Raw genomic sequence first — 25,314 nt, 5'->3', positions numbered from 1 at the left:
GCACGGACAATTCCTAAGACCTACTAATGCATTTAATGCCACATTAAACAGCATCTTACCAGAGCGGCTTGCAACTCCATTGGCCTTCTCACTGTCTTCCACTTGGCATTTCTTTTTAGCAATCTTGTGAAGGATGGAGGCCTTCTCTCGGAATTTACCTGCAAATAAAAAAAAAAAAGAAAAAAAAAAAGAAGACCACCACAGTAGTTAAACGTGGATCAAAGTGCTACATACCACAGCATCTTCAAAGCCTCTCGGCCTCATCCCAGTCAGAGTTCCTCGGCTGCCACCTTTGACCCCAAAATCAGGTCACATTTCAAATTGCACAGTACAAACAGGGCGACGACTTTACACAGAACTGCCGTTCAAACACACCGAGCCGTTCAAAGACTGAGTCAATATGACATAGCATATCATATACTGATGATCCTGCAATGTCCCGATCCTTGGCTGAGGCGAAGCCAAGGGAGAGAATCGCTTGTGAAAAGATCTGCCTTCTGGAGGTCAGATACATTCCTGGTCTTGTTCAGGTTCAGACCAAAAACTCACAAGAGATGTCAAAGGCCAGCAGGGGGAGGGAAGCAAACGAGGGGTTTAGCTGGGGACAGCAAATTTAAAAGAAACACATTTAGGTTAAAGGCACTGCATTAAAGTATGGAACCAAAAAGCACCTGATGCTATATCAAGAGATTACTGGTAAACATAAGTTTGCAGATAACATTTCTTGATTCTATCAATCCATCCATCGTGGAAAGACAATGACACAGTAGACTGTATTGAAACCATGACCTTGTGGTTTACATAACCAGTGAACCTACTTGATAATGCAAAGGCAATTCTGCCCATGTTGTAATGACTAGTAATGACTGCCTGCTGGCTTGTGGAGCAATGACTTTCCATGAAACCCCCAAGGCCTGAAATCCCTCAACAGTGCGCACAGGACGAAAAAACACAATGTTGAGACAAGACGAAACAGGATTCCAGATGTTTCATGTTTATATTTAGATTATAATATTTGATGGCTCCGCCGACCAGCCACAATCTAGCCACAGTCGGTATTTCCCTTTGAAACCAAACAGTAACATAATCAATTTTGTCTCATCTACAATGGTGTAGACACAACTGTGCGTCATTAGTCTTGGTGCCATCATGTATCCATATTTAATCACGCCGCTTTCCTGTGCGTGTCAGCCTTTGCATGGCTCCGCCGGCCAGTTCCAACCATGATCAATTCGAAAGATTTTTTTTTCCTTTTTTTTTTTTAATTTTATTTTTACGAGGGCGTGCTTGACACAGTGACGCGTCAATACGTACTCCACCCAGCCATGTCAAAACTGTCTGTGACCTTCTGGCGAAATCATTAACCAGCCCCACAAGTCACTTGCGGCCTTCCTCCCCTCTCCTCTATCTCAATCCACATCTCTCCATCACTGCTGTTGTTCACACTTAGTCAGTTTTTCCTCTCACTTTGTCTTTTCGTTGTTTGGCAACGCGAGCCCCCCCTCCCCTTCCTCCCTTGCTTCTATCTCGCTCTCTCTTCACACAAATAGACATGCACACAAAGACGCACTCATACAGTATACAGCACATTTTCACAGGATGGCATTGCACATTCCACTGCCTTGACATCACTCACCTTAGGTGGTCATTATCAGATGGATGTGTGGTAGCGCTGTGACTGACTTGATACTGTGTGTGTTCGGTTATGCAAATGAAATGTGGGTGCAGGTATCAGGTCTCTGCTTGAACATATAAGTAGCAGGAGATTCTTTACAGCTGATTTGGCATAGGGTTCCCATACTAACTGTAAGTACATAGAAAAAAAACAACTAGTTGTAACAAAAGCTATAAAGGTAAGAGAAGAAATAAAGTTTGGGCTAAGGTTTGGGCTGGCTTAAACACACCATGTCACATGGATTCCACCACAATTAATATTAGCTAGCTTTAGCAGGAGTTTAGCCGATAGTCTCCCTATAGACTGGTCGATTTGTTGGTCGATGTGCACTTGACCAGAGAAATTCTCATCCATCAAACAACAATGCTGTGTCTCTCGGGTTAGTTTTGGCTAGTCAGGTCCTCGTCAGCAGTCTTTTAGCCAATTAAGCATACTGAATAACAAATTACTGAAACCTGCTGGTGTAAAGGGTAATTTCCTGTCACACGGGCTAGCTGGTGCTAGCTAGTGGGTGGCTGCAGGCTTCAGGTGGCCTGTAGGTCTTTGATGTCAGATTGGCATGTCTCAGCACTTTGCCGGATAACTTCAACCTGAAAGTTCAGCCCGAAATCCAGCCCAAAAATACACCGTCAACACAATGTTTGAGGTTGAAAGCTGGTCTAGAGTCACTCTGTTGGGAACTGATTATGCCCTGGGAGATAGATCTGCATGGCCAATAGAATAGTTTATGTGGGCTTTATGCAGTAATGGACAGAAGGATAACAGCGACATATCTGCACGTTTGTATTGAGAGGTACTGAAACATGCCTCGCGATGAAAACGATGTGTTGCCAGACTCCTATTATGATAAGCATTGAGCGCTGATGTGATCTATTTTTACAGCATAGTCCTACTTTAAACAAACGTCAAAATGTCACATGACGGCTCCACTGATATCTAGTAGCTCCTGCAGTTTGCCTCTAGGAGGCTTTGGCTTCAAAAGAAAACAATAAAAGATAATCTCATGACATCCTCACAGTCCCTCCAGGGCGAATGAAAGTGAGAACAAATATAAAATAAGCCCCACTGTAAAATACCTTAACATTAAAAACCTTTAACGGTCTTGATTAAATGGCCAGCTTGGCCTATAGCTGTGTTCAGTGTGAGAAAACACATTCCCTGTGAGCTCCATTAAAGGCGCGCACACGATCAAATCCCCTCCATTTGCGTAATAATGAAGCACTTGCAGAGTCTTTAAGAATAAGTAAGTCCAGCCCCTCCTCTGCCGTCTTACGCAGCCACACATTTTCCATGTCAGCTCTGCCTGTTACGCAACCACTGGGTGGATGAGTCACTCCGGTTTGCCAAATTCAGCAGCGTACGTCTTAGGTGTGTGCACCCGCTGCTGGCGCAAGTGGAACGTCCAAGTGAGCGCTGAGGCATGGGGGATGTATTCTCAGCAGCGTGGATGGGCAACAAATACAGGAGAAAGGGAAAAAAGAAAGAAAAAGAAAACCCTGTGCCTTGTGTTTGCCGAATGTAGGATAGTAACGACGACGTGCTTTACGTGCGTGTGTGTTTGAGGTTTCACCGGCCAAGATAATAGACAGCAGGTCTTACAGTTCTCACAGGATCAGACAAGAGCAACACATGACGGCAAGATTTCTATAAAAAATCCATATACACAGTAAAACACAATATGTATGTACATAATTTCCGGGCAGAAAGAAAAGAAAAAAACTATAAATGAGAACTGAAAGTAAGATTTTTAAAAATGGCATGATTACCATGATTTGCACTTATGTCAGTGAAATCTCAGAGAGGTTAAAAGAAATAATGTGCAAACTGTGTGTCACAAGCAAACTGAAATAAAAAAAGGAAAAAAAATATGGGGCTGGATGTGCGGCTTCACGATGGAGATGGAGAAAAAAAACAAAAAACCAAGAGGGATGACAGAAGCTGACTCAAAGAATCAAGTAGTGAAAACTTTCGGGCTTACCTTCCTCAGTCATTGAGTGATAATATTTTAGTTTCCCATAAGTCCCAAGCTCTACAACATCACAGCAAAAGACAAGGGTAAGGCAACGAACACACAGAGAAAAGGAAAAGAGTGAACATGACAGAACAAGACAGGTCCGCTGGTTTCTACGCACTTTACATCACATCACTGTAGAAAACACTCACAGAGGCACGAGAGGTGACGTACAGAAAGACTGAGTCTCTCTGAGTCTTCACTGCATAAGTGCAAAACAAAGCATGGATTGAATTGCAGATAAAATACATTATAGTCTTAGAGTAACTCAGCCTGATAAAGAGCCTGCCAGTGGTACAGGTTGGATGGCGATTAGAGAAGATTTGCAAAAGGAGGGGGAAGAGGCGATCAATATGCTACCATTAAAAAACAATAAAGGGGTTGATAAAAAGATTTATTGAAAACAAACAGAACAGGAAAGTCAGAAGACAGTATACTGGGTCAACATGCAACAAAAAAGATGAGTCCTCCTCTCCTCTGCACACAAGCTTGTCCAAAGGCTAGACGATTCAGCATTTTATTTCCACAATGAAACCCGAACAATTAATTTGATTCCCTTACTGTTGCAGTTCTCCTGCAGCAAATAGAAAGTCAGCACATCTGCGTGATGAATTAGCCGGGAATTCAAACCTGCAGCAACAGCTGAATGGGAAGCAGCAGAACAGACCACAGACTTGTGCCTCCCACGCTGCACTTTGTCTTGGAAAAGTAGCTCACAGCTTGGAGCTGTTCTGTTTGTTCCGGCAATAAATAACTGATGGGGAGGGAGTTGAGTTTTTAATCATTGCCCTGTTTGGAGGTTTCCGTCAGTTTTTAGCTGTGTGACATGTGACCGCCTTAAAAAGTAGGCCGACAACGACCCCTAACGCATAGACAGAAACATAAACACCTATTACATGTCCATCAACAATAAGAACATCTTTGTGGACTCCACAGAGTCTGGGATAACAACTGGAGCACGTTCTCCAAGACGCTTGTAGCAACTTTTCTGCTGAATCTCGTGAAAAACGATGAGCAAGTGTGAGCAGCTACTTTCTGACAAATAAATATTCCTAATAAAAGGATGGGCAAGAATAACAGGGCACTCATTACACAGTATGAGCCACGGCAGGTGGGTGGACATGGCTCATACTGTAACAACGTGGATGTTGAGAAATACACTATACTGCCAGGAGTATTCGCTTACCTGTCTTTACATGCATATGAACTTAAGAGACTGAATCCATAGGGGATAATGTGATGTTGGCCCACAGCTTGAACTCTTCTCGGAAGGCTTTCCACAAGGTTTAGGAGCATGTTTATGGTAATTTCTGACCATTCTTCTAGAAGAGCATTAGTGAGGACAGAAACTGATGTTTGACACCGTCTAATTCATCCCAAAGGTGTTCTGTCAGGTTGAGGTCAGGACTCTGTGCAGGACAGTCATGTTCTCCCACACCAACTGTGGATCTTGCTTTGCGCAATGCTGCACAGTCAAGTTGATACAGGAAGGCACCATCCCCAATCAGTTCCCACAAAGTTGGGAGCATGGAATTGTCCAAAATCTCTTGGCACGCTGAAGCATTCAGAGCTCCTTTCACTGGAACTAAGGGGCCAAGCCCATGCCCTGAAAAACATCACCACACCACAATCCACCCCCATCTCCACCAAACTTCACACTTGGCACAATGCCGTCAAACAAGTCACCTTCCCCTAGAAAAAGCGACAAACCCAGACTGCTCAATCACATTACCAGATGGAGAAGCGTGATTCATCACTCCAGAGAACGCATCTCCAGTTCTCTAGAGTTAAGTGGTGGCGTGCTTTTGGTGATGCATGACTGGGATGCAGCCGCTTGGACATGAAAACCAACTCCTTGAAGCTCTCTACGCACTGTTCTTGAGCTAACCTGAAGGCCACATGAAGTTTGGAGGTGTGCAACCTGTTGGCAACCTCTGTACACTGTGCGCCTGGCCGAGTTGCTATCATTCCCAATCGCTTCCACGTCGTTGTAATACCACGGACAGCTGACTGTGGAATATTTAGTTGAGAAGAAATTTCATGAATTTCATGAAAGCGCAGGTGGAATCCCATCACAGCACCACGGTGGAATTCACTGAGCTCCTGAGAGCGACCCATTCTTTCACAAACGTTTGTAGAAGCAGTCTGCATAGCTCGGTGCTTGACTTTATACAGCTGTGACCATGGAAGTGAGTGAAACACCTGAATTCAGTTATTTGGACGGGTGAGCGAATACTTTTGGGAATATAGCGTACGTACTGTATCAGACATCTTCCTGTCTACTGCTGTAACATGAACTGCCTCAGATAAACACCAGATCCTCAAAGTGGTTCTGTTGGAGTACCACGAGGCTCTCCTGAATGTGCTTTTGACTAATGAATGCGATCTAAAGTACTGCAACAGTCCTGCACTGAATCTTCCCTTCATGATTACCCTGATGTTCAGGTTATGATAAAAATGTCAAACTGGACTGAATTAAACACGAATAGGGTTCAGTTATTTAGCTTCACCCAGTGAATAAAATGGAGTTGCCAAAATAACAGAAATACATGTTGGTACGAGTCAATGAAACACATTTATTTATTTTAAACAAATGCCGAACACCACGAGGTTACGGTTTGGTGCAGGACTGTTATGTTAGAATGCATTCATTTTCTCATGTGTACCTAATGAACTGGCAAGTGAGTGCAGAATACACCCTAGGCTTTACATAATAGCACGAGCTTAATTAAGAACTACCAAATGTGACATTCAGAGCACTTTAATAAAGAATGTAACACTACAAAGCCAAACTCTGTAATTTTATACCTTCTTTATGTCTATTTATTTAATCTGAATCTGGGAAAACTGTTTATAGCTGATTAAATAAAGGGTAATCAAGTGGAATGTTTTTTTTTTGTTTCTTTTTTTCGCAGTATTTCAGTAAACCGACCCATTAAATCTACACACAAGCACATCTCCAGTTTTACACATGAAGTAGGTGGACAATACAATAAGTACTATGCATGCCCACAACCTCAAGCCCACGTCCCTCGCACTAATACCCATCAGTGGGCGCCCACTCTGCTCACATGTGAAAGGATTATGGTGCAAATCTCATCCCAAATGTGGGACTTGGCAGCCCTGAAAACTCCATCTAATGAGATGAAAACGCATCTCATTTGCAGAACGTCTTGCTCATCTGCAACACTCCCAGACAAGTGCCTCAATCCCGTATGATTACATGATTCTGGTTTGAAGTGCACAACCGCCGTTAGGCCAGCCTCTAACTCAAGTTGCTCCGAGGGCAATTATCCCAAGACACAATCACCGCCTGCGCGGCTGTCTGTTATTCGCCCTCTGCAACTGGAGACAGAGAGAGGGAGTGAGTGAGGCTTGTTGTTGTTGTTGTTGTTGTCCTTGTGGCGTGACCTCTAAACCTCTGGTGAGCCATGTGTGAGAGTGTGCGCGTGTGTGCGTGCTCGCCCTGTCTGCTGGGGGTTGGCGTGTCGGGGAAATTCACAGTCCGTGCAAAAGCAAAAAAAAGGCTTTTAACATTGATTCTTTCACCCCAGCCGGAGCGGGGTGGGCTCGGAGGCCGAGTTTCGGAGGGGGAGTCTGACGTGTGTGAGCGTGCGAGTGTGCGACCGCGTTGGAGGGATGACGGGCCGACAGGCGCTGGTCGACTGGTCGTGGTTACATAACGCACTGGAGGTGTGATTACCTATCATAACAAAATTAGAGGGGCGCGAGGCCGCATTTGCTTAACGAGGAGGAGTCACGCTGCACAGTGGAGGAAATATAGAAGGAAACAGCTAGCTTGACCCTGTCTGAAGGTTAAAGCTTTCCCCTTGTTCCTAGTTTTCCTGCTAAGCTAAGCTAACTAGCGTCTGCTTTTAGCGTTGATCCACTCCCATTTGCAACTAAGAGTGATCTGATCTTCTCATCTCATCCTCAGAGAGAAACTAAATGAGCATATTTGATAAAATACTGAACTATTCCATTAAAAATAAATAATAAATTAACATATATATTTAAGTTAAGCAATAAGTCATTATTATCTTCTTACGTTCCAAATACACCATAGTGCCTAGGACATCTTTCATGCTTTCAAGGCCTATATAATTATGGGGTGACATTACATCTAATCTATTGCTATAAAACTGTGCTAATTTGAAAGTAAAATGTCAATACATTATATCTGCATAGATGGAAAATATATTTCCAAAGCCCGAGGGGCGGGAGGTCAGCAACAGTGGGTGCATCATTGACTGCGCTATTGAATCAGGTGATCAATGGGTCCCTGGGTCATCTATTTGGGGTGGGGGTGGGGGGTGGTGGCAGCCTAAATAACAGAAAAGGAAACACCCTGGTCGGTTCAGTCGGGAAGTTGCTGCTCTCTGGCAGCCTTCCACGCCCGCATCCGAAACTCGCAATGAATCAAGAACCACTCCCTCTTTAGCTCCACTACCAATAAGCTGCCTGTTTGCCAGTACGACGTGTATCACCCAAATGACCTTATCTGCTCTCTGCTCAGTGAATGAAGCATTTTTTTTTTCTTTGACCTATGCTCAATTACCATGTCAATTATGGACATCAACAAAGACGTCCCAGGCCACATTAACAATGTGAGTGATCTCTCCACTCTATCCCAGTGAGATAATGATGTGCAGGAAAGCAGTGCCGTTGTTCCATGGCTGAAACCAAGACTAACTTTTTAACTTTTTCTTCATTCATTTTTAAATAATGTACCGCTATACATTTTGTGCTGATGCACTTAATCTGTAGCTTAGCTCTGGACATGCGCAGACTCGGGGTGATGAATTTTACTGAAGGGCTTGAGCTGAGAGGCGTGCTGAATCCTGAGTGCTGTTTTTTGGGACGGCTCGCTCCAGCCATCCACCGAGGGCTTCGGACAGCAGAGCGAGAGAGACGCTCTGCCCCTCTCGCTCCCAGCCTCTCTTTGTAGTTCAATATTTGATGCCACCCCCTAAGTGATATTGTTCGTAGCTGATGGAAAAAGAGATGCGGGGGCATTCGTGCCTGGAACTAACTGTACCGATCGACTGCGAAGTTCGCGCCAAAGAAAAGCGAGCCACGAAAACAGAAGAGCGTTCAAGATCGAGGAAGCAAACTTCACACACCTGATAAGGAAATAAAAGGAGCATGCGAATGCTTGGATCGATAATAGTTTGGTGGGGGCCGCTTATCGTAAAAAGCTGTACAAGGAAACAAATTTCAGTCTATTACCGTTAACTGCTCCGTCAAGCTCGTATTGACTCAGGTTTCTGATGAAGGGGATGTCAAAGAGGGCTGGTAAAACAGCTGACAACTTGTCTACTTCTTCGCAGCAGGGACTAAAGCACAAAGCTGACAAGCGGGGAGAATTAGCAGGGAGACGCCGAAACTCCAACTCCTTCTAGCAACAGTTTTAGCTAAATATCCGCTCACAAGCCTGGAGACGGAAGCCCGCTCGTTTTTTGGGCCTTAATCAGTCCCGCAGCGATACGAAGCTAAATCTAAAAAAAGGAGTTCATAAGAGGAGAGAGAGGATAAGGAACGATGGGAGGGGGGGAGGGGGACAATGCAGAAATGGTCACAGAGGGTTTCCAGGGAGAATGCATCCACAGGAGAGAATGAGATATTCTGAAGTCTGCGGGGATGGACAGTACACAGTTGACATACAGCACAGCGGCGCTGAGGAGATGTATACATAGGGGAAACACTGGGCAAGAGAGTTGCCTCCACGCTGTTGGAATGAGAACAAATAGATTTTTTTTTTTTTTTTTTGGAGCAGGTATGGGGGAAGGAGGGAAGGGATACAGTAATTAGAGGAATAACTCACCAGAGTCAGCAAATTCTGGGGGGATAGTAAAAGAAAGAGAAATAAGAAGACAGAAAGAGAGACAAGATAAATCCAAGTGATATTTAGCGTGATGGCGGACATTTTAAGCATTGATAATCCAAGACGAGAACTGTGTGTGAAAAGGTGAAATCAGGAGAATAAATGACCCAGTTATTTATGTTGATCTTCACTTTAAAGGAGACATTCGATGTTTGCTTTCTTGGAGAGAGTTGCACAAGAAGATTGGTGCCACTCTTCTGTCCGTCGGCCAAGTATGAAAACGAAGGCTTGAGCTCAGCTCAACAGGGGGCACTTCATCAATCTTTGGTTGATTGACTTTTCTTATATATATTTATATATTTTTTTAATTTTCCCCACAAATTTAAATTTCTTTCAATACACATTAACGTGAATCCAACACTTCTAGTAAGGGGATAGCTTAATATTAAATGCTAAATGATAATAATAATGTATATTTATAAATAGGCTGAATTTAATACAGATCACATATAATAGGCATTCCAGTACCTAACACATTATATATTACATGGAGGTGCATAGCAGTCAGCTCTGTCCTTGCTTTGACTTCATATTTAGCCGATAAACACGAGAATGGTGTCAGTCTTCTTATCTAACTCTGGGGAAGAAAGCAAATGATCGTATTTCCCAAAATGACAGACACACACATACACAAACACACACTAGAGCCACCCACGAACAAGGTTTTTCCTGAAAGTCAAATTCGGCCATGTCCAGCAAAAGCTGCATTGGTCGGAAATCTGGTATGGCACAACGTGTGGAAGCAACGTATAGGAGTGATACTCCAGTTGCCACTGGCCAAAGCCAATTTAGGTTTGCGTGGTTGGGCCACAGTGTAGATCAAATGGTGCAGGAGGAAAGGAGCAGTCGAGGGTGAACAGTTACGAAGCGTTTCAGCCAGGAAAAACCCCTATAGACAGAAAAAAAAAACACTCACACGCTGCACTGCTAACGAACGGTCCCCGCTCTAAAAGCTAACCGGTTCCCAGCGCCGACAAAACAACCGCAGACCGTCCCTCGGCCAACTTATTTTGAGAAACGCCCTATGAAAAATGTATCGAAGGAGACCTGCCAGCTCCCCGAAGGCCTCGCCGAGCTACACTTAAAGGCTAAGAGCGCACAAGGACAAGCAGCAGGGCCTCCCTCTTTTGATGGATGCACCTGTTCACATCTCTCCAAGCTGCGAGCTCACCAACAACAAAATGCCTCTTTGCATTAATGATGTCGGTAAACGCTCGCAGACGCTCATCTCCGAATTGGGGCCGACCTTTAGTGAGGCCTTACAGTAAAGCAGCAAATGAAATTATTTAGCACTCCAGACAAACGAGGCATCGGATGAGTGCTTTTTAAAAAAGGGCCCAAGACCAACACGGTCGTCACGTGATCATTGGGGCGGGAGAGAACTTTCCAGCGCATTATGCGAAAAGTTCAAAATAATATATTCAAATCGGCTGGAGCCCAAAGTGTTGCTTTTGTTCTCTCCAGTAATTAATTCAATCCTCGTGCCATGTCACGCTGTAGTTGTTGTTGCAGCGCATTCATTTTCAGTCGTTAATTTGCCAAAAGACCCATCAGTCAAATCTGGTGACAACTGTCCTGGAATTTCTGCCGCCGCTGAATTTTCCTGTTAGACATTTAACAAGTTTTTATCAACCTCAGATTAGGACCGAAACACCAAACATCCTTCATGATCAAACAAGTAGTAAAGATTTTAATGTTGCTTGAGGAAGAATAAATAAGAAACCCTGCACAGAGTGGCAGGGTGGAGTACGTATAACCCTCGGTCATAGGTACAGTGTATACAAGCGGCCATGTTGGCTAGCAGGCTATGATTCATGTTTTAAGCACCGAGATGGCAAGATGAATACGCTCGGAGACGGGACCGCCTTGGACTCAGTGCACGGCGGCGATTCGTTGCATGTTAATGGGCACTTTAAGGCCCCGTCTTGGCACAGCTTATTAATCTTTCCTGAGCTGACTCATTCTAGGTTTGGCTTTTCAAGGAAAGTCATTTCAGAAAAAAAAGCACCTCTGCGCAGACATGTGCCGTTAATGCGATAACATCCACCCAGAAGTAAAATGTTTAATGTTTATAATGTTTGACCGTCGCTACATTGCATTTTTCTTTTTTTTCCCCCTCATTGTCTCTGAAAATTGGGAGAAAACTGAGTCTTGAGGATTAGGGTTTGTTGATTTCTGATTTTCCATTCTTCATCATTTTTCTGACAATGTGATGATACGCCACTTCCCCCCCAGCATTTTAACATATTCATCCCCTGCGCCGAGCACTGACACTGCTGTTTTACATTTCCTTTAGCCAAGCTAATAGGCCTTCATCTTGGATTAAAGGCGAATGATCTTCCCCCTCAGCTGTGCTCTGACACGGCACTGAGCTTGCTTTTTCTAGCGTACACTATTATAAGAAAGAAAGAAAGAAAGAAAGAAAGAAAGAAAGAAAGAAAGAAAAGAAAAGAAAACAAGAAGGGATCCGTTCTGTCTCGGCGTAGAATATAGAGACTACAGAAGCATTTCTAAATGTTATGTTGAGCAGCTCCTGGATTGGTACGTGAGGCGCTTGCCAGCAGACGAAAGCCAATATTTTTATTTGGAGAGTGAACTGTATTATGAAGCATAAGGAAGCTGGCTCAACAGTTTTCTTGCAGTACATGTTTGGTTAGGTCCATTTCTGACACATCTGAAAAGAGAATTGAGGTCATTTCAAGAAAATAAAAAAGCAAAGAATAACGACAAGTTCCAGCCGGCTTTACCTAAAATATATATATATATATGTATATATCCTGGGCAGTTCATATGCGGCGTGTCCGACAGTCTCACCTTCACTTAAAGGGTCCAACGTATGAATCATCAGCTGGAAAATGCTGTTCCTCATCAAGCTGTTGTGGAGGGAGGCGGAGCTTCCTCCCCTTTGTAGGCGTGGCCTGGCCTGTTGGAGGAGAGTTAAGCCGTCAGTCAAATATCCTGCCTGGGATGAGACTCTTTTTTTAGAATGACATGCTAATCACCTTTCCTACTAAATGCAAGCAACCATGTTGTGTTTATTTTCCATTCTAAGGAGTTTTAGGTGCTCGTGCTTTGATTAATTAACAGAATTTTCTTAACAGAAAAGATTCATCTGTTTACGAACGCCCTCGGAGGAACCTGCAACCCGGTGAAAACGATCAAACGGAACAGCTTCTTAAACATGTAAGCCTCGTTCATCTCCCCAAAACAGTCCACGCCAAGGTGACTCCGGCAGGCGAAGCTGAACTTGAGAACTGTGGGAAATCGGGCGCCACTTCGGCAGGCAGCTGTTCGGGAAGCGTGTCCGCCTTTGGCTGCTCGCGGGTGACGCGTAGGAGCGGGAGGTGTCAGGTGCCAAGTCATGGGCCCACATGATGTGCGAGCGGAAGGCAAGGAGGACGCGTAGCGCGGCGGGGACCGCAGCTTCTCAGTATGTCTTTAGGAGGGCCGCCTTCTGTCGCTCTGATTTATACATTCTGGATGAAAGTTAGACACCTCTTTCTGGAGCTACACAAGCATTTAAACATAAAAAAAAAGAAGGTTTTCGAAACACATGCTCCTTCTTCCTGCCTTCTGCATGCTGTGTGTCAGTGGTGCAAAGAAAAGGGCTCTAGAAAACAGACAGAGCTACTCTCTGCACACAGGGAGGCTGAGGGTTAGGGATAACAGTGCACATGTCTGGGTCACAGTATGGCGGGGTTGGGGGGGGGAACAACGAGTTACGCTAGCACGTCTACACAGAAACGGGGACGAGCACAATCAGACAGGACCTACCGACAGCTTGCCGTCATCCTCCGGGGCCCCGGGACTTGCCTTCTCATCCAACACAAAGAGAAGAAGAAATAAAGGGGGGAGGGAGAGAGAAAGAGAAGAAAAAACAGGACATAGATGTGAAGCATGCCGCACACGAGCACAAAGACGGGATGAAGAGGAGACAGAGGAGGACGTCACGGTAACAAGTGATGGCGGTGGCTGACTGTGATGTAAGTGGACAAGACTTGAGGGACAGATTCCTCCCCGACGATGTGCCCGCCCGCCGTGTCAGTCCAGAGCTGAGCGGGATTACACCGCGTCTACTTAGATTTCCTTGAAATTTCATTCAGATGTGTCATTTCAATTCCTGTCATTTAAATCAAAGGGTCGTACGAGAGGCTAAAAACAAACAAACAAACAAAAAAAAGATCTCGCAGAAGCTGTAAAATATTTAATACGTTTGTGAAATGCATTTATCCTTTTGGTGGTGAATGTGAGAATGCAGTGGACTGGACTGCTGCGATTTCACTTTGTGAAGTTACGTGTGGGAGCGGGTTACGTACAGCATTAGATAAAGATAAGTGAACAATAGAGAAGCCAAGCAAGAATCTGCCTAAACCCCCTGTAATAGTCCAGATAAACCATTAAATTGTACCTAGAAATAAAGCTGATGTTTGCTATTGAGAAGCCCGTGCGTAGCGGCTGCGCTGCTGTGTATTTTATTTAGTCTTTGTTTATAGAGTTCCCCGTCCTTTTGATGACTGGGCTCAGGCTTTTTGGGATAAAGTCTGCTTTTCCATTTTGTAATCTAATCTTTTTTTTTTTTCTTTTTTTTTTTGTTTAATCTGCGCGGCAAAAGATTTAACTTGAAAACTTAAGCTAACCAGCTGCGGGCGTTTCTTTTCTTTCTTTCTTTTTTTTTTTAATCTGCAGGCACAAGAACAACATTGTTCTTCTTCTGAAACTCCCAGCAAGAAATCAAATGAACTTTTCAAGTCGTGGTGCGATAACTTCGCCCGAGAGAAGTGCCAGATCACGCCAAAGAGACTCTTTGAGCCTTTTCAACAATCGTCGGGTTCTCTAGCATCGTTCGCAGCGGGGCTTTTTTGGCTCGCACGCTACTGTAACAGTTTATTTTTGAAACAAAAGCCTTTCACCAGCCGCCTGAAGTGACTGAAGTGTGCTCACTTCATCAGCAGTTGCTCGCGGCCTCGCGTTCCTAACTGCAAGGGAACAAACACAAAGCTTTTTTGTTCCGATCCTAAGATATCAGGGCTTTGTTTCTGCCCGCCTACGCGGTTTCAAACGGCAAACGGCGCAGAGTGCGGAGGTGCTGGCGTTCGTCGATAACGCCGAGGAATATTCAGAAACTGATCCGGTTTGATCTTGTGGCTGTTTAAAAATGCGGGGCAAATATACATATTCAGCGAAGTGACGCTGCTTTTGCGCTGAATATCGAGTGAACGTGCCGCTACGTGGGAAGTTAGCATTCGCCCCGGCAGGTTTTTGGAGTAAGCCGCTCGTAGCTGCTTTTCACCTTGGAGAAATTTCAAACATCTCCACTGCGAGCTGTCAGCACTCATTGTGTCCCGGCAGCTCATAATTTTCCATATATTAGCTTTTCCTCTGTATGGCTGCGGAATAATTACAGAAATGAGTGAGCCCGATTGAAACGCTCTCCGAAAATGTTAGGCGGAAGTTGAGCTAATCCTGAGGTTTACCACAGAGCTTGTTGAGCAGTAACCTCCTTTTCCCCTCCATTTCATATCTTCAGGGTAATTCCCTGCACACTCGAGTATAATTATTCTATTTCACCCCATAGCGGCCGACTCAAAGGCAAAACGTGAGGGTTTGGAGAGAGCAGGTAAATGTGCCAGATAGAGATTATGCCATGGGCCGGTCATTAAGCCAGCGTTAAATATTATGACTAATAATCACACAGGGAGATTAGTATGTTCTCTGGATTTGTTTTTTTTTTGTGTGTGTGTGTGTTCCCTAATACCAGGCAGCTCTGCCTTCCCTTCCAGCCCTTATGTAACGTCACATCAGGATCGTTCTTGGAAGAGGATCAGCCGCGGGGAGATAAATGTCCCTCGGCAGCCGCGCGCACGTAACATGCGCGGTTATTACGGAGAATTATCGATAAAAAGAGCGTGACGTCACGCAAAAGAAAAAAATAAATAAATAAAAAATACGTCCGCTTTCACCCGCTCAAATTGCCCACAGCTTACACTTTCGGAGGAATCCGAGCGTGCGGGGCGAGAGGCTGAAAGCGGAGCTGGAAGTCCTGACTTTCGAACAGTAGCCGGGCGGATTATGAGTCCTCTCATATGAAATGTGAGAGCACAAAACCGGTCTATTTCTGGAGGACTTTGATTTGCATTTCCTTTATGCCTTGACATCCAAGCTAAATTACACGGCGGAATAATGGCTTCTCTTTTTTTTTTTTTTTTTTAACACAGTTTCTTGTCCGGCAGTGATGGGTTTGATTAAATCCATCACAGCTCTAGTTGATCCTTTAAATCCTTAAATATATTCTTTATTATTAGAGGATGATAACACCAATAAGTATTACATGTTATAACTCTGATAATCCACTTCTTAACCAGTGTAATTTCTTTTGTTGTTTGGTTATCTGAGAATTTGGATGGAATCAAACTCAGAAATCTGGACTGAATGAAATCACTGGTCATTGTCTGCGATACCGCTCCAACCATGTCCAACAATCTGTACAGTTCTCATACTTGGGTAGAATTAAATTATTCCTTCCAAACTCCGCTGGCTTTGCATAGATTCCCACGAGTACTGTGCTCACAGCATGAATCATCTCACAAACAGTGTGTAAAATGTACGAGGGGAACCATGAAAGTATCTCTTAACCGACTAACAGTTTAAATACTCGTGAGCCCGAAGCTAAATTTCAGTCTCATCGGTTGAAAGACTTACGTGTTTAGCTTTTGCTGTACTCATATGCTTACTAACAATCATGAAATAAGAACGTTAGATGTTTGATGACAGTGATTTTAGCTAGAAACCTAGAATAACAAGAAAAGGCATTTTATCGCACAACTGTTCATTTGTGAGCTTTAGGGTTAATTGCAAGTGCAAGTTCAACCTACTGAATGTCTTTATGCTAAGATGAGTTAAAAGAAGTTGGAAAAGCAAGTAAGATAAAGATGAATGAGACTGGAGTTAAGATCATAGTTTCATTATTTTGACAAATTTAATTTAATTTAATTGCTATGTCTGCAATGTCAATAGCAGCGCAGCCGGCTACCGTAATAACTGTAGTGTGCCTGCAACATTTTTTTCAAATAGCTAAAGTTGGGGACACTTTCGGGGACAGTTTCATCCAAAACGGGGACTGTCCCCAGAAATCCGGGACGTCTGGTCACCCCAAAAAAACAAAACAAACAAAAACAACTGACAAGGCACCTTTTTTTTGGCACAAGTCTTCTCCTTTTGCCGCCTAACTTGTTTTGGATCGTTCCATCTTCACCACGCGTCACAGTCACACATTCACACCATGTGTGTTTAGAAGCGCTAGACTGAAAATGGTCCCTCATAACGGAAAACTATACTAATACTACTAAGGTATTAGTAGTATTAGTATACTAAATATACTTATTACTATACTAAATACTAAGGTATTTGGTGTGAACCGGTATACCGCCCAGCCCTAATGTAAACACACAAATCCACATCATTTTTATTTGGCATCCAACATTTCCTTCAGCTATTAATGTGAAAATCTGCAGGTCACGACACGGATCACTCTCTGCCAAATGTGTATTTACAATAAATAAATCGGGTACGAGTCTGTGTATGTAAGGATCTACCAAAGCGAGATGGACTGGCTTGCTTGCTGAGCAAACTTGAAAATGAAATCTTGCACAGCTCCGGGCGTTTGCCTGCACGTGCTTACAGCAGGCAGCCTGTCTGTCAGAGCATGACAGCATACCCTACGAGATTTGTCCATCTAGATTCATCGTGTTAGCGCTAAACTGATGAGAAGCTTTTTCTCCCTCTCTCTCCCTCTCCCTCCCTCTCCCTCTCCCTCCTTCTCTCCCCGTCGTTTTGCCTTGAGACGATAATGATGATCTTCAAGGAAAGAAGAGAAAAGATGCACAACAAGTCAAGAAGCCATCCACTTGCTAATTAGTAACCCCTTCATTTTTCTAACAAGCAGAACTAATTACAGGAGCTGCCACGACACTGATTTCCCACAAGGCAATGCTCACCAGGACTAAGCCAAAATTGCTTCCTCTCACTCCCCCCCCCCACCCTCCTCCCAGGAACCAATCAGACTCAGGCTTCTGGGAGACGAACAGGGAAACAAAAACTGCTGTGTCATTTTTTGCAAGTGAATGTAATCACCTAAAGCTGGGTTTGATCAGGCACGAGTACTTCTTGTCATTTTCCTAACCGTGTGCCATGAGATTGAAATGCATTGTAAGCATTTAAAGGGAATAATGACATTCAGAAACAGTGACGTATTCACTAGATTAAACTTTGCGTAGCGTAACGTTTTAGCGTCGGACTTAATACAAGCTCCTGGACGACTGCAGTTCCAGTCAGATCAGTGCTATAGAATTAATCTCTTTCTTTCAATTTTTTTTTGTTTGTCACAACTTCACCGTACATGACTCATTTTCCAGCTACCGGATATGTGCAGGCATTGTCATGGATGCTACTGGCAGAGCCTAAACAGACAGAATCACAAGAAACGGATATGTAGAGGAATCCATCATTGTGTCTACTCCAGTAGTCCGAGGTAAAACGACACCGTACTACACGGCTTCACCCGTACGCTGAGATCATCGTTAATGCTTTTACCGAGCTCTCCATTAAAGATCCCATCAAATCAATTAGATTTTTTTATTTTATTATTAATATGAAACATCTTGCATCAACCGTCACCTGGAGGAATGTCTGAATGTCTGTGTCTGGACCAACGCTGACAAGAAAAGTGGTTTTATTGGAATTCTTACTTGCGTTGTCATTTCCTAGAAGAAGAAAAAAAAAGTTTTAAAGTCCTGATAATGACTCATCCTGCACCAGGCGCCGTATATTAATTTTGCATCCAATGAAAGAGTTTCTTCATTTTTTTTGTGTGTGTGTTCCCCCTTGTGTTCACTGCATAAACAAACACTGTCTGGTCTTGGAGCTGAACAATCTGACAGGACTTTTTTGTTTTTTTTTTTAGGAAGGGGCCAGGCTCCCAGTCTCTCTTTATACAGGAAACAGTGCGATGTGAAGAAACAAATATGACTCTGCTGGCTGCTTCACGAGTTCTGTGCCTGAACTACTTTGGATCTTAACCCGCAAAGCATCCTGGGTACAAGGGCGCCGTGGGGCAGCATGTACGAAGAGCACGTTTCCTTGCATTTAATCAAACCGATGAACGGAAACGTTGCGACTGTGTCTCAAATAAACTGCCTTTGATTTGATTGATTAGCAAATTTGCTCGACTTTTCTTCGGCCTTCGTCAAATGAGTCTTGCACCGAGAGAGCAAAAATGAGCAAAGCCGGCGACACCGTTTGCGTCGTCGAGCTTTCTGAAACAAGTGTGACTTAAGCAGATTGGCCGGAGACTATATTTTAGCTGCAGATGAATATTTAACATATTACAAATTCGGTGATATAATGTCAGTGACATTTAAAAGCTAAAAATAAATTAAAAAAAAAGGGGACAGCGTTTACACATAATCCTGACCCCTTTGTTGCACTGGTAGCACATGGCCGACTGAGGCGTACGTGCAGGAAGGAGTTTATCCTGTCGAGGAGGAGGAGAAGGAGGAGGAAGCTTCCTGCCAGTCAGTTCAGTAGGCCGGATGACATCTACTACCGACGACCCTTGCAGGTCACCTTGGCGGGCTTAACAGGGGACGGGCTTCGGCTGAAGGGCGGCCTCGTGCGTCATTTGCCTTCCAACGACGAGTGTCAACCCCAGCTAAGGAGAGGCTTTCAGCAGATTCACCGAGCCCCCGAGCATTTCCTAATTAGCTCATTAGAGCCTGATTGCAATCACTTCCAGTTTAAGGGTTTACTCTCTTAAATTTAAAATTCTCCACGGTTATCCGTGCGGCGCGAGGTCCGTCCGCAGCCGCGAGACGCACGCGCGGGCGCTTTGCACCCGAGCAGACGTTATCGCCCTGGATTTCGCAAATTACGGGTATTACATGAGCCTTCCTCCCTCCGTCTCTCTCTGAGCTGATGTAATGTTCAGCTGCCGCGGCTTAGCAGGGCCCCGACGCCGAGGGTCAAAAAAATCCCCCGGAGGAAAGAGTTAAGCATGTGCGGCCCGCCGGCGCTCAGGCCACCTCCGCCCGTACGCGCCGTCTCGATACGGGCTGTGCGTGTCATTTCATACGCCCCTGAGATAGGGATCTCGGTGCCCTTCACATGATGCTTTTACAGTGCAGTTACATTATCTAATTTGACCTCGCTTTTAAAAATAGCCCTTGATCAATAAGGCTTTCAGTTTCTTGCAAGCCTCGACGTTTCACCTTCAGGCTCTCCCTCGAAAAAAAAAAAAAAAAAAAAAAAAAAAAGCACTCTCTCGTTTCACCTTTTCAAAAACTGCTTCCCCTGCATCTCGAGGCCCAAGTCTGCGTACGAGCCTTAACCTTTACGAGCTCGCTTTGGCACAGGGTTTAAATTAGCAAAACAAGAGCCTACAACCAAAAATCAGCATGATGACCCGAATGCCTGTAAACCTCGGGAGCTAATGTTACCCCGAGGCCAGAACTGCGCACAAATCAAATAGAAAACGGCCTCCGGTGAAGACGAGCGGTTACGGCAGGAGCCAGAGATATTCAGTCACGTCACAATACAAACTCATTAGAGGCGAAACAGCTTCACGGAGCGGGTCCATCCAGACGCGCTGCGAGCCGTCTGCCGGGGCAGGGCCGTCTGGGCAGCCCATCAGGCAGATCGGGGAAATCACCGGATCACTTTAAGTGGTGGTGGCAGAGAAATAAACTACACTACATTTGTAAAGGAAGCCGCCGCCAGCGTGAGGCAACGAGCTGGCGTGACCGCACGCGTGAGACATCAGGTTTGAGCCGCCTTCGCTTTTGTTTCGACGGCGAAGTCGTTCCACCGGTTAAACGCTTGAATGGGTAAAGTCAACAACGGCGTCAACCAGCACTTGAGCTGCTGTTGTTGCTGTAGGTTTTTGTTGACGTACACCACGACAACATGTTGTACGTCAACTAAGAACAAACTGTTAAACAAATGACTGGCGCTGACAGGCAGGTCTCTGTTTTTCTTGACTCGCAACATAAAATGAATTTATGTGGCACAACTAACAACAAAACATAAAGGATTGTAGGTAACCAGACAGTAATTCTTAGCACCGTGGTGCAGCACCAAGGACAAAGACTGAACAGGAAACAAGCAAATGCTTGATGACCCACGGTTAGTTTGTCTTCCTTGTGATCTACCATCTATCTTGTGCTTTATTACATGTGTGAAGTTAAAGAGATGAACAGGACAAGAACAGGAACCACACGTTGATCTCAAACGGTGTGAAGTTTCAACATCCCATTTTCACCACCTGCTCCTCTTTATCAAAACACTTCATTTCTAGACAGTTTAATCAACTAATTATATGCACTATATGGGAACAAAAAGAGAGATCGTTTGTGGTTTCTTTAAGAAAAAAGTAGAACAGATGCACACATCATAAATTAATCCCGAGCGAAGTTTCTTTGCACGAATTACCTCGCATGCCTTTATGTATCAGGGGGCCACGAACACAGTTTATCTTGCTGTGCAAACATCTTCAAAGTGGCCCAATTCAGGACGCCTCCACTACGCACGAATAACCATCTCCTTTTTTTTTTTTTTAAGTTAAAATTAGCAAGCTGTCGTGTTTTGCTCTTTATTTAAAGCGCAGCAGATTTGATAATTGCACGGACACTGTAATAAGTGACACGGTGACCTTCAAACCATTAACAACGCTGAGGAGGCGGTGGAGAGCCACTCTGATAAGAACGGAGGGGGACGCTGCGTACTACAATTACCAATTCAGGATGACATACAAAAAAAAAGAAAAAAAAAAAAGCAGCCATCAGCACCTGTGTTGCTAATGAGAACTTCGGCTCGCCCAATTATTATCAATGAATGTGGTTTAAATTGGATTCGGACAATAGCAGGGAGAGCGGCGCGGCCAAGAAAGCCAGAGGAATAAAAGTAGACAATGGAGGCGAAAACAGTAAAAGGGGGAACTCAAAAGCAGCTCCGTCTAGTGTTTTTTTTATTGTTATTATTTAAAAACTTGACTCTATATATTGTGATCAGCCCATTATTTTTTATTGCCAACGATACCTCCCTCCCCCTTCCCTCCATTGACTCCTCTAACGGCCCGACAATAAGGTAAAACCTCCTAAAACAGGAAAACTAATTACTGCCGCTCGTGGCTCTCCACCCTCCTCAGACAAGAAGCCACAGCTGGAGCGGATGATAAAACTTGGACTCCTCATCGTCATGGTGAGATCAAAGTCGCAGGCTTTCTATTTTTAAATCATTGGACTCCGGCTCTGTTGTCATCGACTGAACACAAAAAAACAGCTCCCTCTCTGTATCTCTCCGTCTCTAAATAATATATGGTGCATGAGCTGGCATGAGGCCGTGACAACGCGAACGGCCGTATAAAGACAGAGGCATCACCTCAGCTTCTTTGAATTCGAACGTTAAAAATCTCTGGCATCAAATGATCAACAAAACAACTCACAAACATGTTGAACTATGATTCATAAACCTTCTGTAACCACAAAAAAAAGCTGAAATAATATTCCCTTCTTCCCTTGATTTTTCATTTGGTATAAACCAAGGTTACTTCTACAACTTCCCTTTCAAAGCACACAGAAGAACTCTCACTGCTTTCATATGAAGGACAAGGGCACACAGCTAATACTGCACAAAAAAAAAAAAAAAAAAAAGAATTTCAAGTTTAATCCAGAAGCTGTGCATGCTTGCATTTAAAGGTTAATGTCTCTGTGCAAAATCTACTTTCAGTGTAATTAAAAACGGGTATTTCAAAAAAGGATTTCCCAGAAATTAGCTTGACAACTGCTTTTATTATCCATTCGAGCCCGAAGCGGCGATGCGAAACAGATGCAGTTTAGAATTTGGTACGAGTTGTGCAGCGCCCATCTGGGAAATTAGCCCGTCATCGGCCCTAATGGAGGATAATCCCGCGAATGCGTCACGCGCGCAAGTAGTGATGGAGTTCATGCAGTGCAGTGTGGTATTATAGCGTGTGAGGTGGGATTTCAGTTGGATTGGACAGGCTGAAAAAGGAAAAAAAATAAAAATAGCACAATAAAGAGTACTCAAGAACCTTTTTGTTTTTTTTTGTTTTTAAGATGTGTGAAGATGAAGATGCACAGCGTCATCGGCGTGTGCAGACAGAACCGGTGCCCGACCAGCGTCCAAATCCGCAGGGAGGAAACGCAAACAGTCTGCTCTCTGCACAGAAACCGCTTTGTAACTGATCTCTGAAACACATCCTGATGGAAGATCTCGCCTCCGTGACGCTATTTATAGCTTGGTAATGCATCAGAGGTCGCACCTTCCATCTCGGCAGAACCAACATCTGCCTCGATACACGCTGGCTTATCCAACGTTGACGATCGCAGTGCGGTTGGGAGCGGGATCTTAGCTACACTGCAGTCTGCAGTGGTCTGATCATCACGACAGGAATCTCTCCCGATTCACTTTTTAATGTCTGATGCTGTAATCGCCCTCGTGATAAAAAAAGCATCATGGCATGATGATATCTAGCCGTGTTCAGGTGTGCGTTTAAGAAGCCTCCGGTGTTGTCACTGTCAGACTTTCGTTGCGTCACCATGATCACTCCGCTGTCTTTCATAAAACCATCGCGCACAAAGTGCTGGCTAATCTGATCTGCCTGAGCCAGTATTTTCAAAAGCAGCCAGTCAGTCCATCAGCCACACAATGAGGGAGGCCACAAGATAACAAGATAAGCCCGGGCTAGCCTGACGAGGTGGTCCTGAGGAGGGGGCTCGGGGGGGGGGGGGGGGGGGGGGCTATGCAGATGATGAAAGACTCTTCTAATGCCGAGTACGGCCGGAGCACGCCTCTACCGCTGACGTTAAGCCACATGAGACCCTAACTGACCCCTTTGTCTGGTTAACCCTACCACAATGGCCGTAGAAAAGTGTTGGATTGGAAAAAAAAAATGGTTCTTTTCGTTCTCTACTGTGTATTTAAGGCGGCAGTGTCGATTTGGCTATTGGCCTACTGGAATTCTTGCACATGGGATAAAAAGTCTGGGACAAACGATTGGTTCACTGGGATACTATGAGCACGCGAAGCCAACTCGAGTACACGCGTCATCTGCTGCTGCCGTGATCATCCAAGCATGCGAGGCTCAAAAATAAGGAAGCCTCTGTTTCTATTGTTACCTTGAACTGTGCCCCTACAGGCTGTACATTACGCTTTGACTGAAAGTGTGGGTGTGAGATTCCTTCAGATGGGGCATCTTTGCGCATAAAGAACGAACCACTGTTCTGCGAACGGACCTTCGTCCACGAGCACCGGTTGAAAGTGGCTCTTTGAGACCGAGGAGCTTATCCGTGACAGAACGTGCAAACAATTAAGAGCAGTGACACAATAAAAAGGCACCGCCATTGACTCGCGAACCTCTAACAGCAACAGTACACACGCACACTACACATTAGAGGAAGCACAAGCAACAGCTATGACACATTTTGCAGCCTCTCAAAGGCAGTAGTAGCCATGCGGCGGATCACGTTAGAGTGGAATGAAATCAACATTTTAAAATGATGATTCGTCTAAATGTGGTGCTTAGAGTCATTTCTGGTTCAAAAACGGGTGTAAAAATAAACAATTGCTGTCAAAATAGTAAAGGAGCCGGTCATTCGCCAAAGACGTCATGTGATTTGAAACAGATTCAAGAGATTCAACGACAGCCTGTGCGGCACAGCCCATCTGCAGGGGCCCGTCCCGGGGAATAAGGACGGCAGAGGCAGCAACCTGACTTCGCTGGGCGAGTGCCCTTGTTGAGAGATTAACCAGCAGCTAAGCATTCATTAGATAAACCGAAGAATTAGGCACCAATCACTCCAGAATAAATAGGTAAATACGTCCTTACAACATCTGCTTGGGTCAAAGATGAACAACGCTAAAGCATGATTATTTGTAAAAGAATTCAATGTGTTGTTTTTACTAAAAAATATGTATTTATATATGCGGTAGCTACTATTATTATTTTTAAAATTAACAGTGCATTTAGTCACCTCTGACCGAGTTATTAGCTCATAAAGATTCATCTAGCTCTTCAGGGTGTTTTGAGGTCTTTCAGCTCATTGTTTTGATTTCATCATCCATCATTTTTACTGTTTTTCATTATTATTTTTTATTGCTCATCAATGGGCTATCTGTCCAGCACCAAACAACAAACATACAAGGTAAAATACTAACAGCATAAGGAGCTTTCAGCTGAAACCTTTCCAGAATCTTTCTGACCTACGTCAAGAACTACATCGATACAAGCATTTGCACCACCGATAGGAACCCTAAAATGATTCATCAGTTGATATCGGCTCAAGAAATCGTGGACTAAAGTTGGCCAATGTGACAGGGTTGTAGATTTCTTTTAATTTTTTTTTTAGCGCCAATGGTTCAATCCAGGGGTCTTCAACAAAAAATGTCTAATCAACCAAAGATTTTGCGACCCCTCTGCAGTACCTCCGCGGACCCCCTGTGGAAGACCTACGGTTCAACCAACTGTTCACATCATTTGTTTATTTTAAATGGTAGGTGCTGGCACATTTACATGTTCGACCAACCGTTGTAGACTCAGCAAAGGTAAGTACCTACTTGGAGATAGGAACTGCCTAAAAGACCCTAAATACAGAATCCTGCTGGCATCCATTGTTCTCAGTTCCCTAATATAAAGGAGGTTCATTTTAAGTTTCTGTAACTGTTGGAAATGTC

The 25,314-nt window shown here is 44.3% G+C and overlaps 1 protein-coding gene across 10 annotated transcripts in view; it reads right to left on the bottom strand.

The window, feature by feature from the left end:
• LOC125005117 (sodium/potassium/calcium exchanger 2-like) overlaps positions 1 to 25,314 on the bottom strand; it is a 42,396-nt gene that overhangs the window by 11,710 nt on the left and 5,372 nt on the right. For 4 of the 10 annotated variants that reach the window (XM_047580136.1, XM_047580127.1, XM_047580155.1 and 1 more), the window contains exons 3-7: positions 13,345 to 13,392; positions 12,385 to 12,493; positions 9,511 to 9,525; positions 3,654 to 3,704; positions 60 to 158 (exon numbers count right to left, since the gene is read on the bottom strand). In XM_047580136.1, the coding sequence (XP_047436092.1) occupies positions 60 to 158; positions 3,654 to 3,704; positions 9,511 to 9,525; positions 12,385 to 12,493; positions 13,345 to 13,392 (322 nt within the window). The remainder of the gene's footprint in view (positions 1 to 59; positions 159 to 3,653; positions 3,705 to 9,510; positions 9,526 to 12,384; positions 12,494 to 13,344; positions 13,393 to 25,314) is intronic. The other 6 variants (XM_047580163.1, XM_047580179.1, XM_047580172.1 and 3 more) reach the window with 6 other exon arrangements.

The sequence above is a fragment of the Mugil cephalus genome, chromosome 1, assembly GCF_022458985.1.
Source record: "Mugil cephalus isolate CIBA_MC_2020 chromosome 1, CIBA_Mcephalus_1.1, whole genome shotgun sequence".
In the NCBI taxonomy this organism is placed as follows: domain Eukaryota; kingdom Metazoa; phylum Chordata; class Actinopteri; order Mugiliformes; family Mugilidae; genus Mugil; species Mugil cephalus.
This window is presented reverse-complemented; position numbering and strand designations above follow the sequence as displayed.